Genomic DNA, 16999 nt, shown 5'->3' with positions numbered 1-16999 from the left:
AGGCAAGCACAACCTTCTCGCAGCCATCCCAAGAGCTCAACATTTCGCAAACCTTCTGGGCCACCCTTGGAGGAAGCCAAGCCCTTCCAGCCAGCCTGTCCCAGATGCCAGGGCAGCAGCAGTGACTTACTTGATACAGAGACAGGGTCTGCAGGCTGTGGCCTCTAACTCCTGGGCTCGAGCTCTATCTACCTCAGACTGCTGAGTAGCTGAGACTACAGCCACACACCTCTGTGCCTGGCAGGCAGGCCAAGCTCTCAACTTCAGTCCTGCAGGCAGATCTAACAAGAGGAGCATTTTTTTCTTTTCATGCTAAGGACTGAACCTAGGGTTTTCACTAAGCTACAACCTCAGCCCAAAGGTGTGATTTTTATGGAAAGATTCTCACGCTCTCCTTAGATTCTCAAGCCAAAAAATATGAATAAGGGCTGGGGACATAGCTCAGTGATAGGGCATTTCCCTAATGTGCATGATGCGGGCCTAGATCTGATCCCCTGCACTGTTCAAAAAAGAAAAAAATCCTGAAAATAAAAACCAATAAAAAATACTTTATTAATAGCCACTACTTTGGAAAGCTCTAATCACAAATAGTTAAATCTGAAAGGGCTCAGCATTTTTTTCTCCATTCCCCATCAGACCATAAGCTCACCCAATAAACTATAATTTCCTTTAGAACAAAAATTAGTTGTGTAAAGCTGGGCATGGTGATGCATGCCTGTAATCCCAGCACTGCGCGGAGGATGAGACAGGAGAATCACCACAAGTTCCAGGGTACCCTGGGTGACATAAGTGAGGTCAAAGCCAGCCTGAACTACATAGGGAGACCCAGTCTCAAAAAACAAACAAATAGGGCCAGGGACATAGCTCAGTGGCACTGCACCTCCCTCGAAAGAGCAAGGTCCTGAGCTCGATTCCCAGTACTGGAGGGGGGGGCATACAACAGACAAACAAATTAGTTTTATAGCCAGGCTACATGTGCTAGCACATGCCTGTACCCCAGCACTTGGTAAACTGAGATAGGAGGATCACCATAAGTTCAAGGCCAGCCTGGACTACATAGGGAGACTCTGTCTCAAAAAACAAAACACAGGGCTGGGGATCTAGCTCAGTGGTTTTGCCACCTGACTCGAAAGCGGAAGGACCCGAGTTTGATCCCTGGTATCAAAAAAAAAAAAAACACCAAACAAACAAAACTTTCATAATGCCAAGCCACCAGTGTTCAGAAAAAGTGTTTTTTGTTTTTTGTCCCAGGGATCGAACTCGGGTCCTTGCGCTTGCAAGGCAGGCGACGGAACCACTGAGCTAAATCCCTGGCCCAGAAAAAGTGTTTTTAAACAGTAACTGAGGACCGGGGATTTAGCTCAGTGGTTTCGACGCCTGCTACGCAAGCACGAGGACCCGAGTTCGATCTCCGGTACCAAAAATAAATAAATAAATAAACATAAAACAATAACTGGGCTAATGGAGTAACTGGTGCTATGTTCCTTCCAGCACCCTCTTTTGCTTCTTTTTCTTCTGACAGTCTTAAATTACTTCAGAACATCACATCTGTACACAGGTTAGCGTATGACTTTCCCAAATTTACTGAGGTCCTAAGACAGACAAGTCCATAGTCTCAACAACAAATTTATCTTAGGCAAAGAAATTAGACCTTCCTCCCAGTTCCTTCCACCAATTACTATTGCTTTAATAAATAATAAAAACATCGGGCATGGTGGCACACGCCTGTAATTTCAGCACTTGGGAGGCTGAGGCAGGAGGATTGCCGCAAGTTCAAGGCCAGCCTGAACTACATAGTGAGACCCTGTCTCAAGAAAAAAAAAAAAATAATAATAATAATAAAACTAGAGACTGACTGCCTCCAATGTCCTCCCCACTCAAAGTCAACAATACACGATGACAGGGAGACATCCCTGTGCACACATAAAGCCACACATGCAAACACACCAGCTCAAGTCAGTCCCATAATGACAGTCCTGTGAGAGAGAACTCGATTTGAGAAAAATCAGAAGGCTGGGCAGTCACCTCCAAAGCTGGAAACAAGTAAGGAATATGCAGACACTGCCCACTCGCTGTCTGACAGGCAGCACCACACTCAGCAGCGTGACAAGGCACACGTGCACCGAGACCACCTGGGGACTGGCTTGGGGCAGCCCACAGTGGGAGCTCAGGGGTTACAGGATTGGACCGCTTTTCTATTTCTGGAGCAGCCTATATTCCATTCCCCTCTGCCTTCTGGTTTACAAGGCCAGAGCTGACAGGATGCCTATTCAGGGAGGAAAAGGCAACAAGCTCTGGACCCTTTCACTACCAAGATAGACCCCGCGGCTCTGAGGGTTAAATGGAAACCCCACACCCTACTTCCGGCTAGAAGACAGAACACAGCTTGGTCTCTCTGCTTCATCGTGTTGCAAGCCAGTTCGTAGGCCTGTGTTCTAGATGACCTACACAAAAACTCCAACACCTAGGGCGGGAAGAGCTCATGCTGGTCTGTTCCCAACAGAGAGGGTTGAAGGGCTGAAGATGTGACTGAAGGAGTGTGGGTGGCACCGTGGAAATCAGAAACCAGGAATGGAAGCTGCCTGGCAGGAGACTCGTAATCATGAGGCTGGGAGGAAGGCAGGACTGGCGAGTCCCAAGCTTTCCTGAAATGGGATCCCACGGCCTAAGAACACTCTGGACCCAAAGCCCTTCATGGCGCTTCCAAGCCAACACAACTAGCCTTGTAGTCTTCTTCTCATTAAGATTCTCCAAAATTAGAGCCGTCAGGAATTTCAGAGTGCATCCAATTCAAATCTCTCCTTTTAAGTAAGAGAAAACTGAGGTTCAAGGTCACAGAGCCAGAGAGCGGCAAAGCAAGGACCCGACCTGGCTCGGTGGACTTGGGTCTAGGGTGCTTCCCTGTAAATCCTACCCGGTTCTAAGTAGGACCGTTCACTGGCGGGTTCTTCGCCGCGACCTCCACCCTAACCTACCAAACCCCTCCGCCCCCAATTCCCACCTCGTGACCCCAACTCTGCGAAGCCCACGCCCACAGCGGAGGGGATTCCTCCACGTGCTTCCCACCACCCAGTCCCTCCCGCCAGGTCCACCTGGGATCCGGGACCCCGCCCCTTTGGCAATCGGCTCTCTCTGGAACCGCACCCTCCCGCTCCCGGCCCGCGGCTCCGCCCCCCGCCCGCAGCCCAGCCCCGGCTCCTCTCACCGGTAAAGCCGCTTGGTGTGCAGAACCTTAGCTTCGGGCTCGCTGCTCTCCCCGGCGGGGGGGCCCTGGCTCATGATGCCCGGGCCCGCGGGCGGCTCCTGGTCACAGGCCCCCGCCACCCGCTACTACTGCCGCCGCCGTCTCCGGCCGTAGCCGTGGCCTCTGCCGCCACCGGCCCTGCTCGGCCGCCATTGCTGTGAGGCGGCTGCGTGCGACGGCTCCGCCTCCCCCCACCAAATCTCGCGATAGCAGCCGCCTTGCTTCAGAAAAGTGACCGGCTGGTACCAAATCTCGCGAAATCGGTTTCCCTCCCGGGAAGTTGCCAGAACTAACTCTGGGCAGCATGGCCTCTTTCTGGCTTCTCCGAGCCCTTGAGAAAAACTTTATTGACAAAGGCAACGGAGAACCGACAGTGGGCCGGGAGAGGCGACTGCTGCGAAACTGTACACGGGCAGGGGGACTCAGCTGGGAGCGTGACTTTGCTGTGCCCTACAGTGGTCTTTCCCAAGCCCGGACTGGCTTCTGGGGACACAGATGAGCAAGCTAGAGCCTGTCCCTCCCCTCACAAAGCTCAGATGACTCTAGGGTTAAGGTCTCATAGGAATGAGAAGTCCCTCCTCACATTTTGGCCCCTGCTCCTCCCACTAGGGCGCCTCTGGGCTGAGGATGTAGTAGGTCTGTGGAAGACCATTTGCTTAGCATTCAAGAAGCCTTGAGTTCACAAAAAAAGAAAGACTACCTCCTCCCTAATTTGGGTTAGAGTTTTGGTTTGGGGAGTTGTTTTGTTTTGTTTAGAGACAGGTCTTACTGTGTGGTTCAGGCTGGCCTTGAACTCACTACGTAGTCCACGCTGGCCTCAAACTCACAGCAATCCTCCTGCCTCAGCCTCTCCAGTGCTGGGATTACAGGTGTGCGACACCATTCCTGTCTTGGATTCCTTTTAGTTTTTTTAAACCTTAAACGGGAACTAAAAAGCAGGTGTTCCGGGTCCTGTGTACACAGTATAATGGGACTCCCGTTCTACCACCACGCTCCTGGCTCCCGCTGCCAAAACTTTCTGTTCCTGAAACAGCCCAAGTCCCACCTACTGGCCTTTCCCTTGCATTTCCTCTGCATGGAACACCCTCATTCCAGCTCATGTTGCCTTAGCAGTGAGGTTTTCCCTACTGAAATGCTCTTACGGATTGAATTGTGAGGCTTCTTACCATCTGTTATGCCACAGAACATGAACTCAAGGCCAGAGACCTTGACCTTATCTTCTTCGTCTGTCCCTAGAATAGTGCACAGCCAATGGTCAATTTATAAAACTTTTTCTTTTTTTCCCAGTACTTCAGATTCAATCTAGGGCCTCTGCACTGAGCTGCACATTCAGCCCTTATTTTTTATTTTGAGGCAGGATCTCACTGAGTCACTAAATTGCCCAGGATGGACCCGAACTTGCAGTCCTCCTGCCTCAGCCTCCCAGAGTGCTGGAATTACAGGTGTGCTCCACATCTGACAATAAACAGTCACTTGTACTTTGGGCCGGGGATTTAGCTCAGTGGTTTTGCCGCCTGCTTCGCAAGCGCAAAGACCCAAGTTCGATCCCCGGTACCAAAAAAAATAAAAATCACTGAATGAGTAAATGTACAAATTCCATCTCCTTTTCTAGGTATCCCATGGTTACTCCAAGCACCTTTCGGGGCACAAACTCACTCTTCCCCCTCTGCTTGCCTGAGCTGGGCATCCTGACACCTCCCAGGTGCCTGGAACATAAACTTAACACCTGCCGGGCTGCACTCCTTTCACAAAGCACGACCTTGTTCACTGCTTTTTCTGTCAGCGGGCCGGCGGCGGAGTCAGCAGGGCAGGGCCTGCCCCTTTAATTCAGGCCCCACCTGCTCTGGTCAGACAGGTTTGGAGACACAGGTAAAAGGAGTCAGACTGAGACTGAGAGAAACACTTGCCGAGCCAGCAGAGACCTGGGCAGCTCCTTCCCGGATACTGGGAACCCTCACCTCTCTCCAGATGAAAAAGTAAGAGGGTGTCATGGGTCCAAATGGCAAGGGTGGGAGAGCCCTGGAGGAGGTGAAGGAGGGGAATCAGTTCCATCCAGAGCAAGCTAGATGGAGGTAGCGAGGAGGGGAGGATGACAGGAGACACAGCATGAAAAACAGCCATGATTAGACCTACAAGTCAGAATAGATAGAGCCAGGACACGTGGAGGTGACCAGGGTGGGTACTGAGGCATTCGTGAACTGACTGAGCACCTAGAATGCAGACAGAAAGACTGAGTGTCCTGCAGTTGCCAGCTCCTTGGGCTCTGCAGGGAGGAGGGACGAGCTTGGTGGGAAAGAAGCTCTTGACAAAGTTCTAACACCTCCTCTTCCTCCCGTTCCTACTCCAGGCTGGCCATGACCCCAGGGTTTTTGGTGTAGGGGCAGAAGCGTGGGTGGGGCTGACAAGAGGCCAGAGCTGCCAGGGCCTGTGCCCCCTGACTCACCGTCCTGCTGGACGGCATTTGGTGGTGAAATGGTGGTTCCATTGCAGCTGCTCACCAAGCTCCGGCATCCCTGTTTCAACACCTCCTCTGCACCACATTCTCCCTAAGGTCCCGGGCGGGGGGCGGGGGCTGGAGCCGTGAGGCCATCTGGCCTGGAGAGCCTCACTCTCATGGAACCTTCAGAAGGCCAGAAGACAGGGGCTTCTGACAGAGGTTCCCTCTGCTCTTCCAGGATGACATGAGCTTGTGGAGCCCCCAGCATGACAGAACCCGAGACGCTGGCCCTATTGGAAGTGAAGGGGCCTGAAGCCCCAGAGAAGAGCCCGCCCCAGACTCTGATCCCCAATGGCGAGCAGCCAGAAGGGGGAAGTGAGGCTGAGTCCCCCGGAGCTGAGTCCCTCAGAGTGGGGTCATCAGTTGGGTCTCCCACAGCCAGAGAGGGGACCGAGGATGGGCTGGAGAGCACAGTAAGTGAGGCTGCCACTCTGCCCTGGGGGAGTGACCCTCAGCCTAGCGCCCCACTCTGTGACCCCCCGGGCTGGCGGGACATTGAGCCGGACCCTCTGGAGCCACTCACCAAGGCAGAGGAGCTACCTGGAGATGACAGCAATGTGCTGCCTGAGAAGGTGGCCCGCGCCTTTGTGCCCATTGACCTGCAGTGCATCGAGCGGAAGCCCCAGGAGGACCTCATTGTGTGCTTTGAGGCGGGTGAGGGCAAGCGCCGGACCTTCGTGCCCCCCCGGGCCACCCATCCTGAGCCCCCCGAGTGCAAGTGGGCTGAGGCAGTCGTGAGGCCACCTGGCCAGTCCTTTGGGGGCTGCAGGAGCTGCAGAGGCCGCGAGGGGCTGAGAGCCATGGCCTCAGTGGGAGCTGCTCTGCTCCTCTTCCCCTGCCTGCTCTACGGGGCATATGCCTTCTTGCCTTTTGACGCCCCGCGGCTGCCCACCATGAGCTCCCGCCTGGTCTACACACTGCGCTGCGGGGTCTTCGCTACCTTCCCCATCGTGCTGGGTGAGTCTGCACCCTGGGAGAAGAAAGGGGATCTGGGGAGTGAACTTGCGGCGCAGGGCCCACATGCCTGGCCTTTGCTCAGCCTGTACCCCAGGCCAGCTCTTGACACTTGGGGCCCATCCGCTCCCGGAACCACTTCTGCCCCATGCATAGCGCCCTGTAGTGCCCCCAGTCCTCGCTGTGCACGCCCCTCCGCCTCTTCTGACCCTGGGCCCCTCCCCCCAGGACTCCTGGTGCAAGGCCTGAGCCTGCTGTGCTTTTCTGCCCTGCGGCCCTTTGGAGAGCCAAGGCGGGAGGTGGAGATCCACCGACAGTACGTGGCCCAGTCTGTACAGCTCTTTATCCTCTACTTCTTCAACCTGGCTGTGCTTTCTACCTACCTGCCCCAGGACACCCTCAAGCTGCTCCCTCTGCTCACCGGGCTGTTCGCCATCTCCAGGTGAGTAGGGGCTGGGCTGGGGCGAGGGAGGTGACAGACAGCGCTCACTCTCCTGGCGTTCTCTCTCTCTCTTTCTCTCTCTGTCTCTCGGTTCTAGTGATTGTACCCCAGGGCCTTCACTCTGAGCTACATCCTCACCCCTTTATTTTTTATTTTGAGACAGGGTCTTGCTACATAGTTCACCGCTGGCCTTCAACTCACAATCTATCCCAGACTGGGCCTAAACTCTGTGTGACCCTCCTGCCTCAGCCTCCCAAGGGTTGAGACTGTGTGTGTGTGGTACTGGGGATTGAACCCAGGACCTTCACACTGAGTTACATCCCCAGCCCTTTTTTATTTTTTTATTTTGAGACAGGATCTTGCTAAATCCCCAGGCAGGACTTGTGACCCTCCTACTGAAGCCTCTCAGAGTGCACTCCATCCCAGGATTTTGTGTGTTTGGTTGATTTTGTTCTTTGAGTCGGAATCTTGCTATGTAGCCGGGGCTGGCCTTGAACTCACCATTGTCGTGACTCAGCCTCTCCTGAGGCCTGGGTTGCTTGGATCCAAATGGAGATGTTTTGCCGAGTGTAGTGCCACAGGCCTGTAATCCAGTGCTCAGGAGGCTGAGGGAACGGGATGGCTGTCAGTTTGAAGCCAGCCTGGGCTGCACAGTGAGGTCAAGTCTTACCTGAACTACATAGTGAGACCCTGTCTCAAAAACAAACAAACAGACAACACCCAACCACACACACACACAGCCAAAACCCCAAAACAAAAAAAGGAAGTGTTTTCATTCTTCCCAGGTACATTTCCTCTGTTACTTTCAGCAGGAGCAGAAGCCAGGTTTGTAGCATGTCATCACCCCTCCACAAAGAGGGGCGTGCATTTTTGGTAGATTTTTTTTCTTTAAATAGTCCTTTTTTTGTTTTCACTAGTCCATGTTTGCAGTACACAGAGGTTACATTTAGGGCAGGGACTCAGACATACATCACACACTTTCACTCTCTTTATTCTCCTTCTCTCCCTCCTGGAGGGAATTCTCCAGCAGGGGGTTTTGCATTTTGGTGGTAGTTGATTCATTCCTCTGATCTTCAAGGCTGAAAGCCCACTTAAGCTGGCCTCCTTACTCTCATTTTTCCTTCTGCCCCCCTGAAATGTGCGAAGAGGGGGTGATGAACAACAGGCTTGGGTTCAAATCGTGGCTTTGCTATTTTCCAGATGTGACCTTAGAGCCCTTTGGAATCCTAGTTTCTTAATCTGCAAAAGGCAAATATAGGATGGGCCACACCCCAGCCATAAAAGAATGAGGAAACTGCACATATTTACGGTGATCTCCACGATAAATGACATGGGAAAATGTCAGCATGCAGAGGTCTATATAGTCTGCTGCCATACTTCAAAAAAGGGACAAAGAAATCAAAACTTTTCATCCAGAGGGCTGGGGATTTAACTCAGTGGTTCTGCTGCTTGCCTCGCAAGCACAAGAACCCGAGTTGATCCCCAGTACCAAAAAAAAGCAAAAAACTTTTCATTCAGGCTAGCGTGTAGCTTGGTGGTAGAGAGCTGGCCTAGCACAGCAAGGCCTCTGGCCTCGAGGAGGCCTTGGATTCCATCCCAGCAGTGCACACATTTTATTTACATATATATAGAACAATCAATGCACAAGACTAAACCGAGTGTGGTAGCACATGCCTGTGATTCCAACACTGAAGGAGGCTGAAGCAAGAAGATCACCTCTAGTTCACAGCCAGCCTGGGCTACATAGCAAGACCCTGTCTCCAAAAAAAAAAAAAAAAAAAAAAATGCATGAGAAACCCTAATACTGGATACATGGGGTGCAAATAGGGGAGAATAGGTGGGAATCACCCAAGGGAGTAAGATGTTTGTCAATATGCATTGGATTTAGAGCCATGTGGATATATAATGCTCTTTGATTTTTTTTTTTTTCTGGTACTGGGGATTGAATCCAAGGTCTTTGATTGAGCTACATCTCCAATCTTTTTCATTTTTAAAAATTTGAGACAACCTGCTGTGCAAGCACAAGGACCCAAGTTCGATCCCTGGTACCAAAAAAAAAAATTTGAGACAAGATCTTATTAAGTCCTTAAATTGCCCAGGCTGGGCTCAAAGCTTGCAATCCTGGGCCAGGGATTTAGCTCAGTGGTTCCGCCACCTGCCTCACAAGCACAAGGACCTGAGTTCCATCCCTGGTACCAAAAACAAAGACAAAAAAACTTGCAATCCTAGGACTGGAGAGTTAACTCAGTGGCACCACACCTGCCTTGCAAGCACAAGGTCCTGAGTTCGATCCCTGGTGGTGGTGGGGACTTGCAATCCTCCTATCTCAGCCTCCCAGAGTCCTGGGATTACAGGCTTGTGCCATTATGCCCCGCTACCGACTCAAAGATTTTTAATTAAAAATTGAAAACTAAGTAAATAAAGAGGGGAGAGGAATAATGTACTTAACTAGTTGGGATGTGGGAAAGTCAAAATTAAATAGTGCACTTACAGTAACAAGCCCTATTCCTGCCACACAGTAAATGCATAAACTCTGGCTTTCTTTGAGGTAGGGCCTTGCTATGTAGCCCAGGCTGGCCTTGAACTTGGGGAATCCTTCTGCCTCAGCCTCCTGAGTGCTAGGATCACAGGCATGCGCCACCACACCCAGTTTGGCTGTTTTTAGAAATACAGTACCAGGCATAGACACCAACCCTCTTCTCCCTGCCATCAGCCTTCTGCCTGTTAGTTGAGCTGGGTCCCTGGAGTAGCCCCCTCGACACTTGTCTGCCTACAGGCTGATATACTGGCTGTCCTTCGCCGTGGGCCGCTCCTTCCGAGGCTTCGGCTACGGCCTGACGTTCCTGCCGCTGCTGGCCATGCTGGTGTGGAATCTCTACTACATGTTCATGGTGGAGCCAGAGCGCATGCTCACGGCCTCGGAGAGCCGCCTGGACTATCCGGACCATGCCCGCGCTGCCTCTGACTACTGGCCTCGTCCCTGGGGCTGAGTAGCTCCGAGACACACCTTTCCGTACCCAGCTACAGGCCCAGGCTAGACCGACCAGACGGGTGAGAGGAAGCTTGCTGCCCCATGGGAAGAGACGGGGTCCACCCTGGCTTTCCTGAGTCACCGCTTCCCTTTGCTTTGGGAGGGGCTTTTTTTTTTTTTTTTGACACAGGGTCTCACTCTGTAGCCCAGGCTGGCCTTGAACTCGGGCAATCCTGCTGCCTCAGCCTCCTGAGTGCTGAGATCACAGGTGTGCGCCACCAAGCCTGGTAAGGGACTTTTCTTGCAGGGAAAGATGTGGATGTCCCTTAAGGATACTGAGGACAAGGGGCCAAGACCAGGAGGAGAAGCATGGCTCCTTCCTGAGCCGCCTTGCAAACTGCCGATAGGCCCCCAATTTTGGACTCTGGCCCCTCCCCAGCTTCCCGTGAGGCCCAACTCTGTCCTGTTCTATGCCAGTGGTGCAGACAGAACTCAAGGCCACTGGAAACACTGCAGATGTTTAGTGAGGACCCTCCTGGGGCCCTGTCACCTCCCCAGAGCTGCCACCTCCTCCCATCCGAGCTGTGCAAGGCCCTGGGACTTCCCGCCTCCAGACCTCCCGGAAGTCACGCCTTCCACAGGGAGAGAATAGCGGACAGGGCGTAGGGCGTCGGGCGTCCTGCCGCCTCCGCAGGCAGTGCGCATGCGTCTGACCATCTCGTCCGCGCAGCGCCCGGGGTGCTGAAGTGCATGGCTGAGGTTAGCCTGTTGAGTGGGTGTGTAACAATAAATCAGCGCCACGGTCTGCACTGGCTTTCTCCCTCTTTGCGCCCCTGGCCTCAGGCGTTCCTCCTTGTCTGATTCCGACTGGACATGGAGGGTGGCTAGCAGGACCCCAGCTCCAGGGGAGGGGCACAACGGGGCCTCAGACGCCTGCCTTCTAGCCCATCTCTTACACTCCCATTCCGGGGAATCAGCCTCAAGCCCACCCAACGCCACTCACACAGTGAGCCTGAAACCTTGTGAAAAAATAATTCTATTTTATGCTGGCAGAGGCAGCCAGCTAGACACTCTTTCAGGGCTTTGAATGTCATCCAGTGGAAAGGGGCCTGGGTTTATGTAGTTTGGGCTGGCCTTGAACTCACCATGTAGCCCAGGCTGGCCTGGAACTCATGGTGATCCTACTCCCTCAGCCTCCCCAGTGGTAGGATTACAGGCGTGCGCCACGATACCCTACTTGGAACACGGATTGGAAGGAGTGACTACACATGGAAGCAACACAAAGGGGACCTTCTTTCAGCAATAATGCTGGCCCCTCCCCAGTGAACTCGAGAAACCCCACCTGGGGGTCCTCAGATGTTGAGGCTGTTCTCTGAGGCTCTGTAGAAAAGCAAGATAGGCGAGGGAAAAGGGCTGGGAACATTGACCTTCCAGCACGGCAGGTCCCGCCATGGCCTCCCTGGTGAGTGGGCCTCAGGTTATGGATCGGTACTCTGAGGGGTGCGTGCGGTGCAGGAGCAGGGCCACGCCTACCCCCAGCAACAGGAGCCCTGGAGCACCCAGGGCCACGGCCATGATTCCCAGGATGAGTGGGGACAAGGCATCCACTGGCGGGGGGCCCAACCCCAGAAGCACAGACCTGGAACAGGAGGGGAAAAAGAGGTCAGCAGTCTCCAGGGAGGGCGGGCCTCACCACATCCTCAGCCCAACCATGCCCTCACCAGCTGAGGTAGTGCTGGTCCCAGTAGCCAGGGCCTGTGGAAGCCCCAAATGTCAGGCTGAAGGTACAGTAGTTTTGCTGGGGTCCAAAGAAGGCTTGGACAACAGGCGACTGGGGAAGAGAGTGTGCCAAGGTGGGGTGAAGAGGGGAAGCCTGGCAGGACAGGGCTGAGTCTCGGTCTGCCTGTTCCTGGGAGAACACCACGGGGCGCCACTGCACAAAGCCAGAAGGGGGCGAGCCCCACAGCAGCTGGTCCAGCTGGAGAGAAAGGTGAACGCGAAGCGTGAGAAGGACCACAGTGGGGCGGGCTCTGCCTCTCTCGGTCCCCATCTGTGACAGTTTTGAGGACCCTGCTGGGCCCGGACCTAACAGTCCAGGGCACCCGGCCCACAGTCCTTCCAGCAGAGCTCTGCTGCACCCAGCTCCTCCTGGGCCCCAGGCCCCGGTGGAGAGCCTCATCCACAGACCAGTCATCTGCCTCTGCCCTTTGTCTCTGGGAGGCAGAAGGTGGGACTCCTTAGCACCCACCCAGCATTTATAAAGGGGCCGGGAGAAAGTGTTCCGAAATGCTAAGTGCTTGCAGGATTCTGAGGTCCCAAGAGGTCCCGCCTACATCCTGGTCTCTGCGGGGCCTGACCTGGAAGACAGCAGGCGCATATTCATCGTCGATGGAATGCCGCTCCTGAATCACGGGGCAGCCGGGGCCCTGCCCCAAGGTGGCCACCTCGATCCCAAACAGGGAGCGGTTCCCTCGGGGAGAGGCCCCAGCCAGGACCAGCTCTAGCTGGCAGGTGTCTGCTGTGTGCAGGAGGCGAGGGGGCTGAGCAGCTCGGCCCGCTCTGTCGAAGGCCTGGACCTAGGAAGGAGGACGTGGGAGGGGTGGAAGTAGACCCATGCCTGGGCTGGGGGGTACCCGGCTCAACTCCCACCCTCAGGAACCAGCCTTCAGACTCCTCCTCTTTCCCCACACTCACCCTGAAGGCCAGGCTACCATTGGCAAAAGTCCCGGCTGGGTCACGTGCAGGGTGGCCCCAAAAGGTGGCGCTCAGGGTGGCAGGCTGCAGTGAGTCGGTGATGTTGTTCCACCAGAACTCGGCCAAGGAGTACGGAGGATAGGGTTTTCCCGGGGGCTCTGCTGCAGCGCCCGAGGCCGCGCTGTCAAACTCCAGCAGCTGTGGGGCGGTGGGGTGGACCGGGGCTTGCCTAGCCTGGGTTTCCCCAGAGGCCTCACCTCCCTCGGCCAGGCCCTCACCTGACCCTCTTCGCCCACCCCACCCCCCGCACCTGTAGTCGCGGCCTTCATGGGGGTAAGCCCTCCTCTGTGCTCTTTCCCTCCTGATCTCCCCCAACCTCCTCACCCTGGTAAAGACGAGAGCAGACGAAAACTGGATGCTGTCCTTGGGGAGCACCGCCAGGCCCCCGTCTGGCTCAGGGGACAGCAGGCGGGTCCAGTTGATGCTCAGGACACTGTGGGGGGTGTTGGTGGCCACCAGCACCACTGCGGGAGGCCCCAGGCTGCTCCACACGTAGTGCAGGGTGGAGTTGGGGCCCACCGCCCGGATATGAAGCAGGTTCTGGGGATGGTCTGGCCAGCCCGGCACCTCCAGAGACACCTAGAACATGGAGTAGTGGAAGGGCGGGGACGGGACCAGGGAGAGACACAGCGCCGGGGGAAGTGTGGGGCCTGGAGCGCAAGGGAAGCTAAGCGGGCAGAGTTGGGATGGGGCAAGGGTTGGGGGTCGAGCCAGCACTGCCCGGGCCTGGTGGGAAGGCGGCCAGGCACAGAGCCTAGAAGAAAAAAGCCAACATCTACCCGGACCTGGGTCATCCAGAGCTGGAAGCCTGGGAGCCACGTACCTGCCATTCCACAGTCCCTCCCTATGGCCCACAGCCGCACCCGCTTCTCCGGCAGCCGCCCTCCTCCCCGGGGTCCCCCACGTTGCAGCTCTGCCGGAGACCTCTTCACTGCGGTCCAGGCCCTCACCTGACGGGTCTCCTCCCCCAGCAGCCCAAACGGGGCCGCAGACACAAACAGACTCAGGAAGAGCACGGGGCTGGGGGCGTAGGGCCCCCAACCCCGGCGGGACTCCCCACAACTGCACATGCGGAGCAGCCCCAGCTGCCGGAAGTCGCGAAGTCATGTGACTGGGACTCAGCCGATCCCTGCGGAGGGCGGGGCACCACACTAGGTTTTAGAGTCTGCCTCCTTTAACCCAGTTTCAGCATGCGCTGGACCAGAACTAGGGAGGCTGGGCGTGCATCATCCCCGCAAGGCTGGCAAACAAGATATTCCAGGTCAGCTTTGTGGACGCCCTCCTGGCCTCTCCTACACAGCCAGTCCCACTGAGTCACCGATAGTGAGCGGGGGGCGGGGGGGGCGGGAGTCTGGATTGAAGATCCCAATGGGATCCTAGTGTCTGGCGGGAAGGTCCAGAGTGGAACTGGAAGGAATTCTGTGGAACGTCGCAGAGAGGGTTCTACTGTCAACCTATTTATTTTATATATATGTTTTTGAGATACGGTCTATGCAGTCCAGGCTGGCTTTGAACTCGGGGCGATCCTCCCGCCTCAGCTTCCAGGGTGCTGGGATTACAGGCGTGTACCACCACAACCGGGCTTAACTGCCAACTTTTTTTTTCCGTACCGAGGATCGAATTCGGGTCCTTGCGCTTGCGAGGCAGGAGGCAGAACCACTGAGGTAAATCCCTGGCCCTTAAAAGTTCTTTAAGGACATTCTCATGTTGAAACATTCTCTTTCCATTTTTGTTTTTTTTTGGGTACTGGAGGTTGAAACTAGAATCACCATATAGTACTGAGATTCAGCCCTTTGTTTTTGGCCTCAAACTTGTAATCTGCCTGCCTTAGCCTCCAGATCAGCTAGGATTATAGGTGTATCCCATCATGGCTGGCTCTTCTACTTGTTTTTTTTTAAAATAAGCATTTTATTTTATTTTTTGGTACCAGAGATTGAACTCGGGTCCTTGCGCTTGCGAGGCAGGCGACAGAACCAGAGCTAAATCCCCGGCCCGTGTTTTATTTTTTTTAATTAATTTTTTTTGGGGTACTGGGAATTGAACTCAGGGCCTTGCACTTGCCAGGCAGGTGCTGCACTGTGCTGCTGAGCTACATCCCCGGGCCTAAATTTTTTTGGGGGGGGGGTACCAGGGATCGAACTCAGGTCCTTTCGCTTGTGCAGCAGGTGGCAAAACCACTGAGCTAAATCCCTGGCTCCAGCCCTAAAATTTTTATTCGTACATTTTAGATATACATAACATTCATCATAGGGAATTTGTACCTGTACATATCTTGATTTTGCTTTTCCCCCCAATCTCTCCTCCCTTAGGTATTTTTGTGGTTGGCTTGATTTGTTTTTTGAGACAGGGCCTGGATATGTAATGCAGGCTGGTCTTGAACTCACTGTAGCCCACACTCAAACTTGCTGCAATCCTCCTGCCTTAGCTTCCCAAGTGCTGAGATTATTGCACTCGGTTTAGCTGCCTGGAGCTAATTTTGCTATAGTAAAATAGGGATCGAACTTCATTGTTTTTTTCCTTCCAAATGGCTACTCTAGGATGAAGTGTTAATCCTAAAACTCCCTTGAGAAAAGCACATGTATCCTTTATCAACTCTGGGATCTGTAAGGGAGAATAAAAACAAGTCTTAGATCTGGTACATGCCTGTAATTCCCCCTACTCAGAAGGCTGAGGGAGGGGACCCAAGTTCAAGGACAGCCTGGGCAAAGCCCTGAGGAAGACCCTGTCTCAAAATAAAGGGCTGGGACATAGTTCAGTGATAGAGCATCCCTGGGTTCTGACCTGGTTGTTGGGAAAATTAATCCTGATTTATGGGGGGGGGGGGATAAGACTTGGCTGGAACTGAGAGTGGGAATAATCAACAGAGGCGGCAGCAAAAGTACTCACGGACTTGCTAGGTTTAGTGAACAGGGTTCATGCAGACTTTTAACCACTGTTAACTTTTAGAATGAAGGATTCCAAAAGCTAGAGCGAAGAACCCAGATGCATCTAGCATGTCACAGATGTACAGTTTTTGAGGAAGGACACTGTAGGTCCAAAAGCCAAAAAAAGGACTGGAAAAACCGCACTATCTATGCTTAGATATTAGAACTGCCATCAAAATGTGCACAGATGGTAAGAATCCACAGGATGTGACTAGCTTCTTCAGGACTTCCCTAATTCTTCAGCTCTGGTTTTTATTTATTTTTGTTGTTACTGGGGATTGAACTTGGGTCCTTGCACTTGCACAGCAGGTGGCAAAACCACCAGCTCTGGTTTTTAGACAGGGTCTAAATTCAGGCTGGCTTTGAAATTGTGGAGATCTTCCTGCCTCAGCCTCCTGAGTGCTAGAATTACAGGCTTGTGCCACCATGCTCAGCTCTTGGAAATATTTTTTTTTCTTTGCAGAGCTCAGGATGGAATCCAGGACTTCACACATGCTAGGCTTATTCTCTACCCCTAAATTGCATCTCCAACCCCTCAGAGTAGTATTTCATCAAGATTTTTTTTTTGGTAACAGGGATTGAACTCAGGACCTTGTGCTTCCAAGGCAGGCATGGTGCCACTAAGCCAAATCCCCAGACCTCACCAAGATCTTAATTGTCAATTTGAGAATTTACCCATCATCCCTCTCAGGACTTAGTGCTCAGAGGCAACTGACACTCTTAATAGAGGCAAGGACTTCAGCAAAGGCCTTAGGGTTAGTCTTGTAGAATTCTGCGTAAAAGGTGATGGCTTTAGGCCCAGCAAAGCAGCTCAGGTTAGGGATGGACAAGGCAGTGTCCAGAAGTGGACTCAGTCATTGGCTCTCCACTCCCCAATTCAGTCACAAGAGCCAGCAGGGACCCTGGCTGGCCTTCCCCAGTGTTCCTTTTTCTTTTCAAGACAGGGTCTTGCTATGTAGTTCAAAGTAGCCCAGGCTGGCCACTCAAAATGATCCTCCTGCCTCAGCCTCCCACATGCTAGATCAAACTACAGATGTGCTCCATCACACTGTGTGATCCCACACTTGGGACCCTTGGATGTGTTACTTTCTATTTTAGATTCCCACTCACAAAATGAGGGCCATTACCTCTCATATGGGGTTGCTGTGAAAACTAGTTAACACATACAAAGTATCTAGTACGTCCCTGGTAAGCAGTATGTTATTTACCAAAT

At 53.5% G+C, this 16999-nt stretch overlaps 3 protein-coding genes across 7 annotated transcripts in view; 1 reads left to right on the top strand and 2 right to left on the bottom strand.

The window, feature by feature from the left end:
• Positions 1-7803, bottom strand: part of Smg5 (SMG5 nonsense mediated mRNA decay factor) — a 32674-nt gene extending 24871 nt beyond the window's left edge. For 2 of the 3 annotated variants that reach the window (XM_004871198.4, XM_021249529.2), the window contains exon 1: positions 3206-3430. In XM_004871198.4, coding sequence (XP_004871255.1) covers positions 3206-3279 — 74 coding nt within the window. In that variant the 5' untranslated portion in view covers positions 3280-3430. Of the gene's footprint in view, positions 1-3205; positions 3431-7638 lie in introns of those variants that run through there. The other variant, XM_021249530.2, reaches the window with a different exon arrangement.
• Tmem79 (transmembrane protein 79) lies at positions 5078-10913 on the top strand. 2 transcript variants are annotated; one of them, XM_021249534.2, is made up of 4 exons: positions 5078-5220; positions 5920-6698; positions 7088-7137; positions 9914-10913. In XM_021249534.2, the coding sequence occupies exons 2-4, from the start codon at positions 5948-5950 to the stop codon at positions 10100-10102; spliced, it is 990 nt and encodes a 329-aa protein (XP_021105193.1). In that variant the 5' UTR covers positions 5078-5220; positions 5920-5947; the 3' UTR covers positions 10103-10913. The 2 variants fall into 2 exon arrangements, with proteins under 2 accessions (XP_021105193.1, XP_004871254.1); XM_004871197.4 differs by having other exon boundaries at positions 6924-7137.
• Positions 10914-11126: 213 nt separating this feature from the next.
• On the bottom strand, positions 11127-14005 carry Glmp (glycosylated lysosomal membrane protein). Of its 2 annotated transcripts, none has more exons than XM_004871201.4 (6): positions 13813-14005; positions 13187-13441; positions 12803-12886; positions 12466-12684; positions 11830-12086; positions 11127-11747 (listed from the first exon to the last, which is right to left on the bottom strand). In XM_004871201.4, exons 1-6 carry the CDS (start codon positions 13930-13932, stop codon positions 11582-11584), a joined length of 1101 nt encoding a protein of 366 aa, XP_004871258.2. In that variant the 5' UTR covers positions 13933-14005; the 3' UTR covers positions 11127-11581. The 2 variants fall into 2 exon arrangements, with proteins under 2 accessions (XP_004871258.2, XP_004871256.2); XM_004871199.4 differs by having other exon boundaries at positions 12803-13000; positions 13813-14004.
• Between the last annotated feature and the right edge of the window lie 2994 nt (positions 14006-16999).

Source organism: Heterocephalus glaber, unplaced genomic scaffold (genome assembly GCF_053883595.1).
Source record: "Heterocephalus glaber isolate CG9 unplaced genomic scaffold, H.glaber_assembly_v1.0 deba00001795, whole genome shotgun sequence".
Lineage (NCBI taxonomy): Eukaryota > Metazoa > Chordata > Mammalia > Rodentia > Bathyergidae > Heterocephalus > Heterocephalus glaber.
Note: the sequence above shows the minus strand (reverse complement) of the source record. Positions and strands in the feature narration are given on the sequence as shown.

What these genes read in the sequence shown, in the direction of transcription:
- Tmem79 (XM_004871197.4), top strand. Translation starts at nt 5,948, where the DNA reads ATGACAGAACCCGAGACGCTGGCCCTATTGGAAGTGAAGGGGCCTGAA. An exon ending in TACCTTCCCCATCGTGCTGG is followed by an intron (nt 6,699 to 6,923) that starts GTGAGTCTGCAC and finishes CCCTCCCCCCAG; the next exon opens with GACTCCTGGTGCAAGGCCTG. An exon ending in GGGCTGTTCGCCATCTCCAG is followed by an intron (nt 7,138 to 9,913) that starts GTGAGTAGGGGC and finishes GTCTGCCTACAG; the next exon opens with GCTGATATACTGGCTGTCCT.
- Glmp (XM_004871199.4), bottom strand. Translation starts at nt 13,932, where the DNA reads ATGTGCAGTTGTGGGGAGTCCCGCCGGGGTTGGGGGCCCTACGCCCCC. An exon ending in TGGGGGAGGAGACCCGTCAG is followed by an intron (nt 13,442 to 13,812) that starts GTGAGGGCCTGG and finishes TCCATGTTCTAG; the next exon opens with GTGTCTCTGGAGGTGCCGGG. An exon ending in GACCAGCACTACCTCAGCTG is followed by an intron (nt 11,748 to 11,829) that starts GTGAGGGCATGG and finishes CTCCTGTTCCAG; the next exon opens with GTCTGTGCTTCTGGGGTTGG.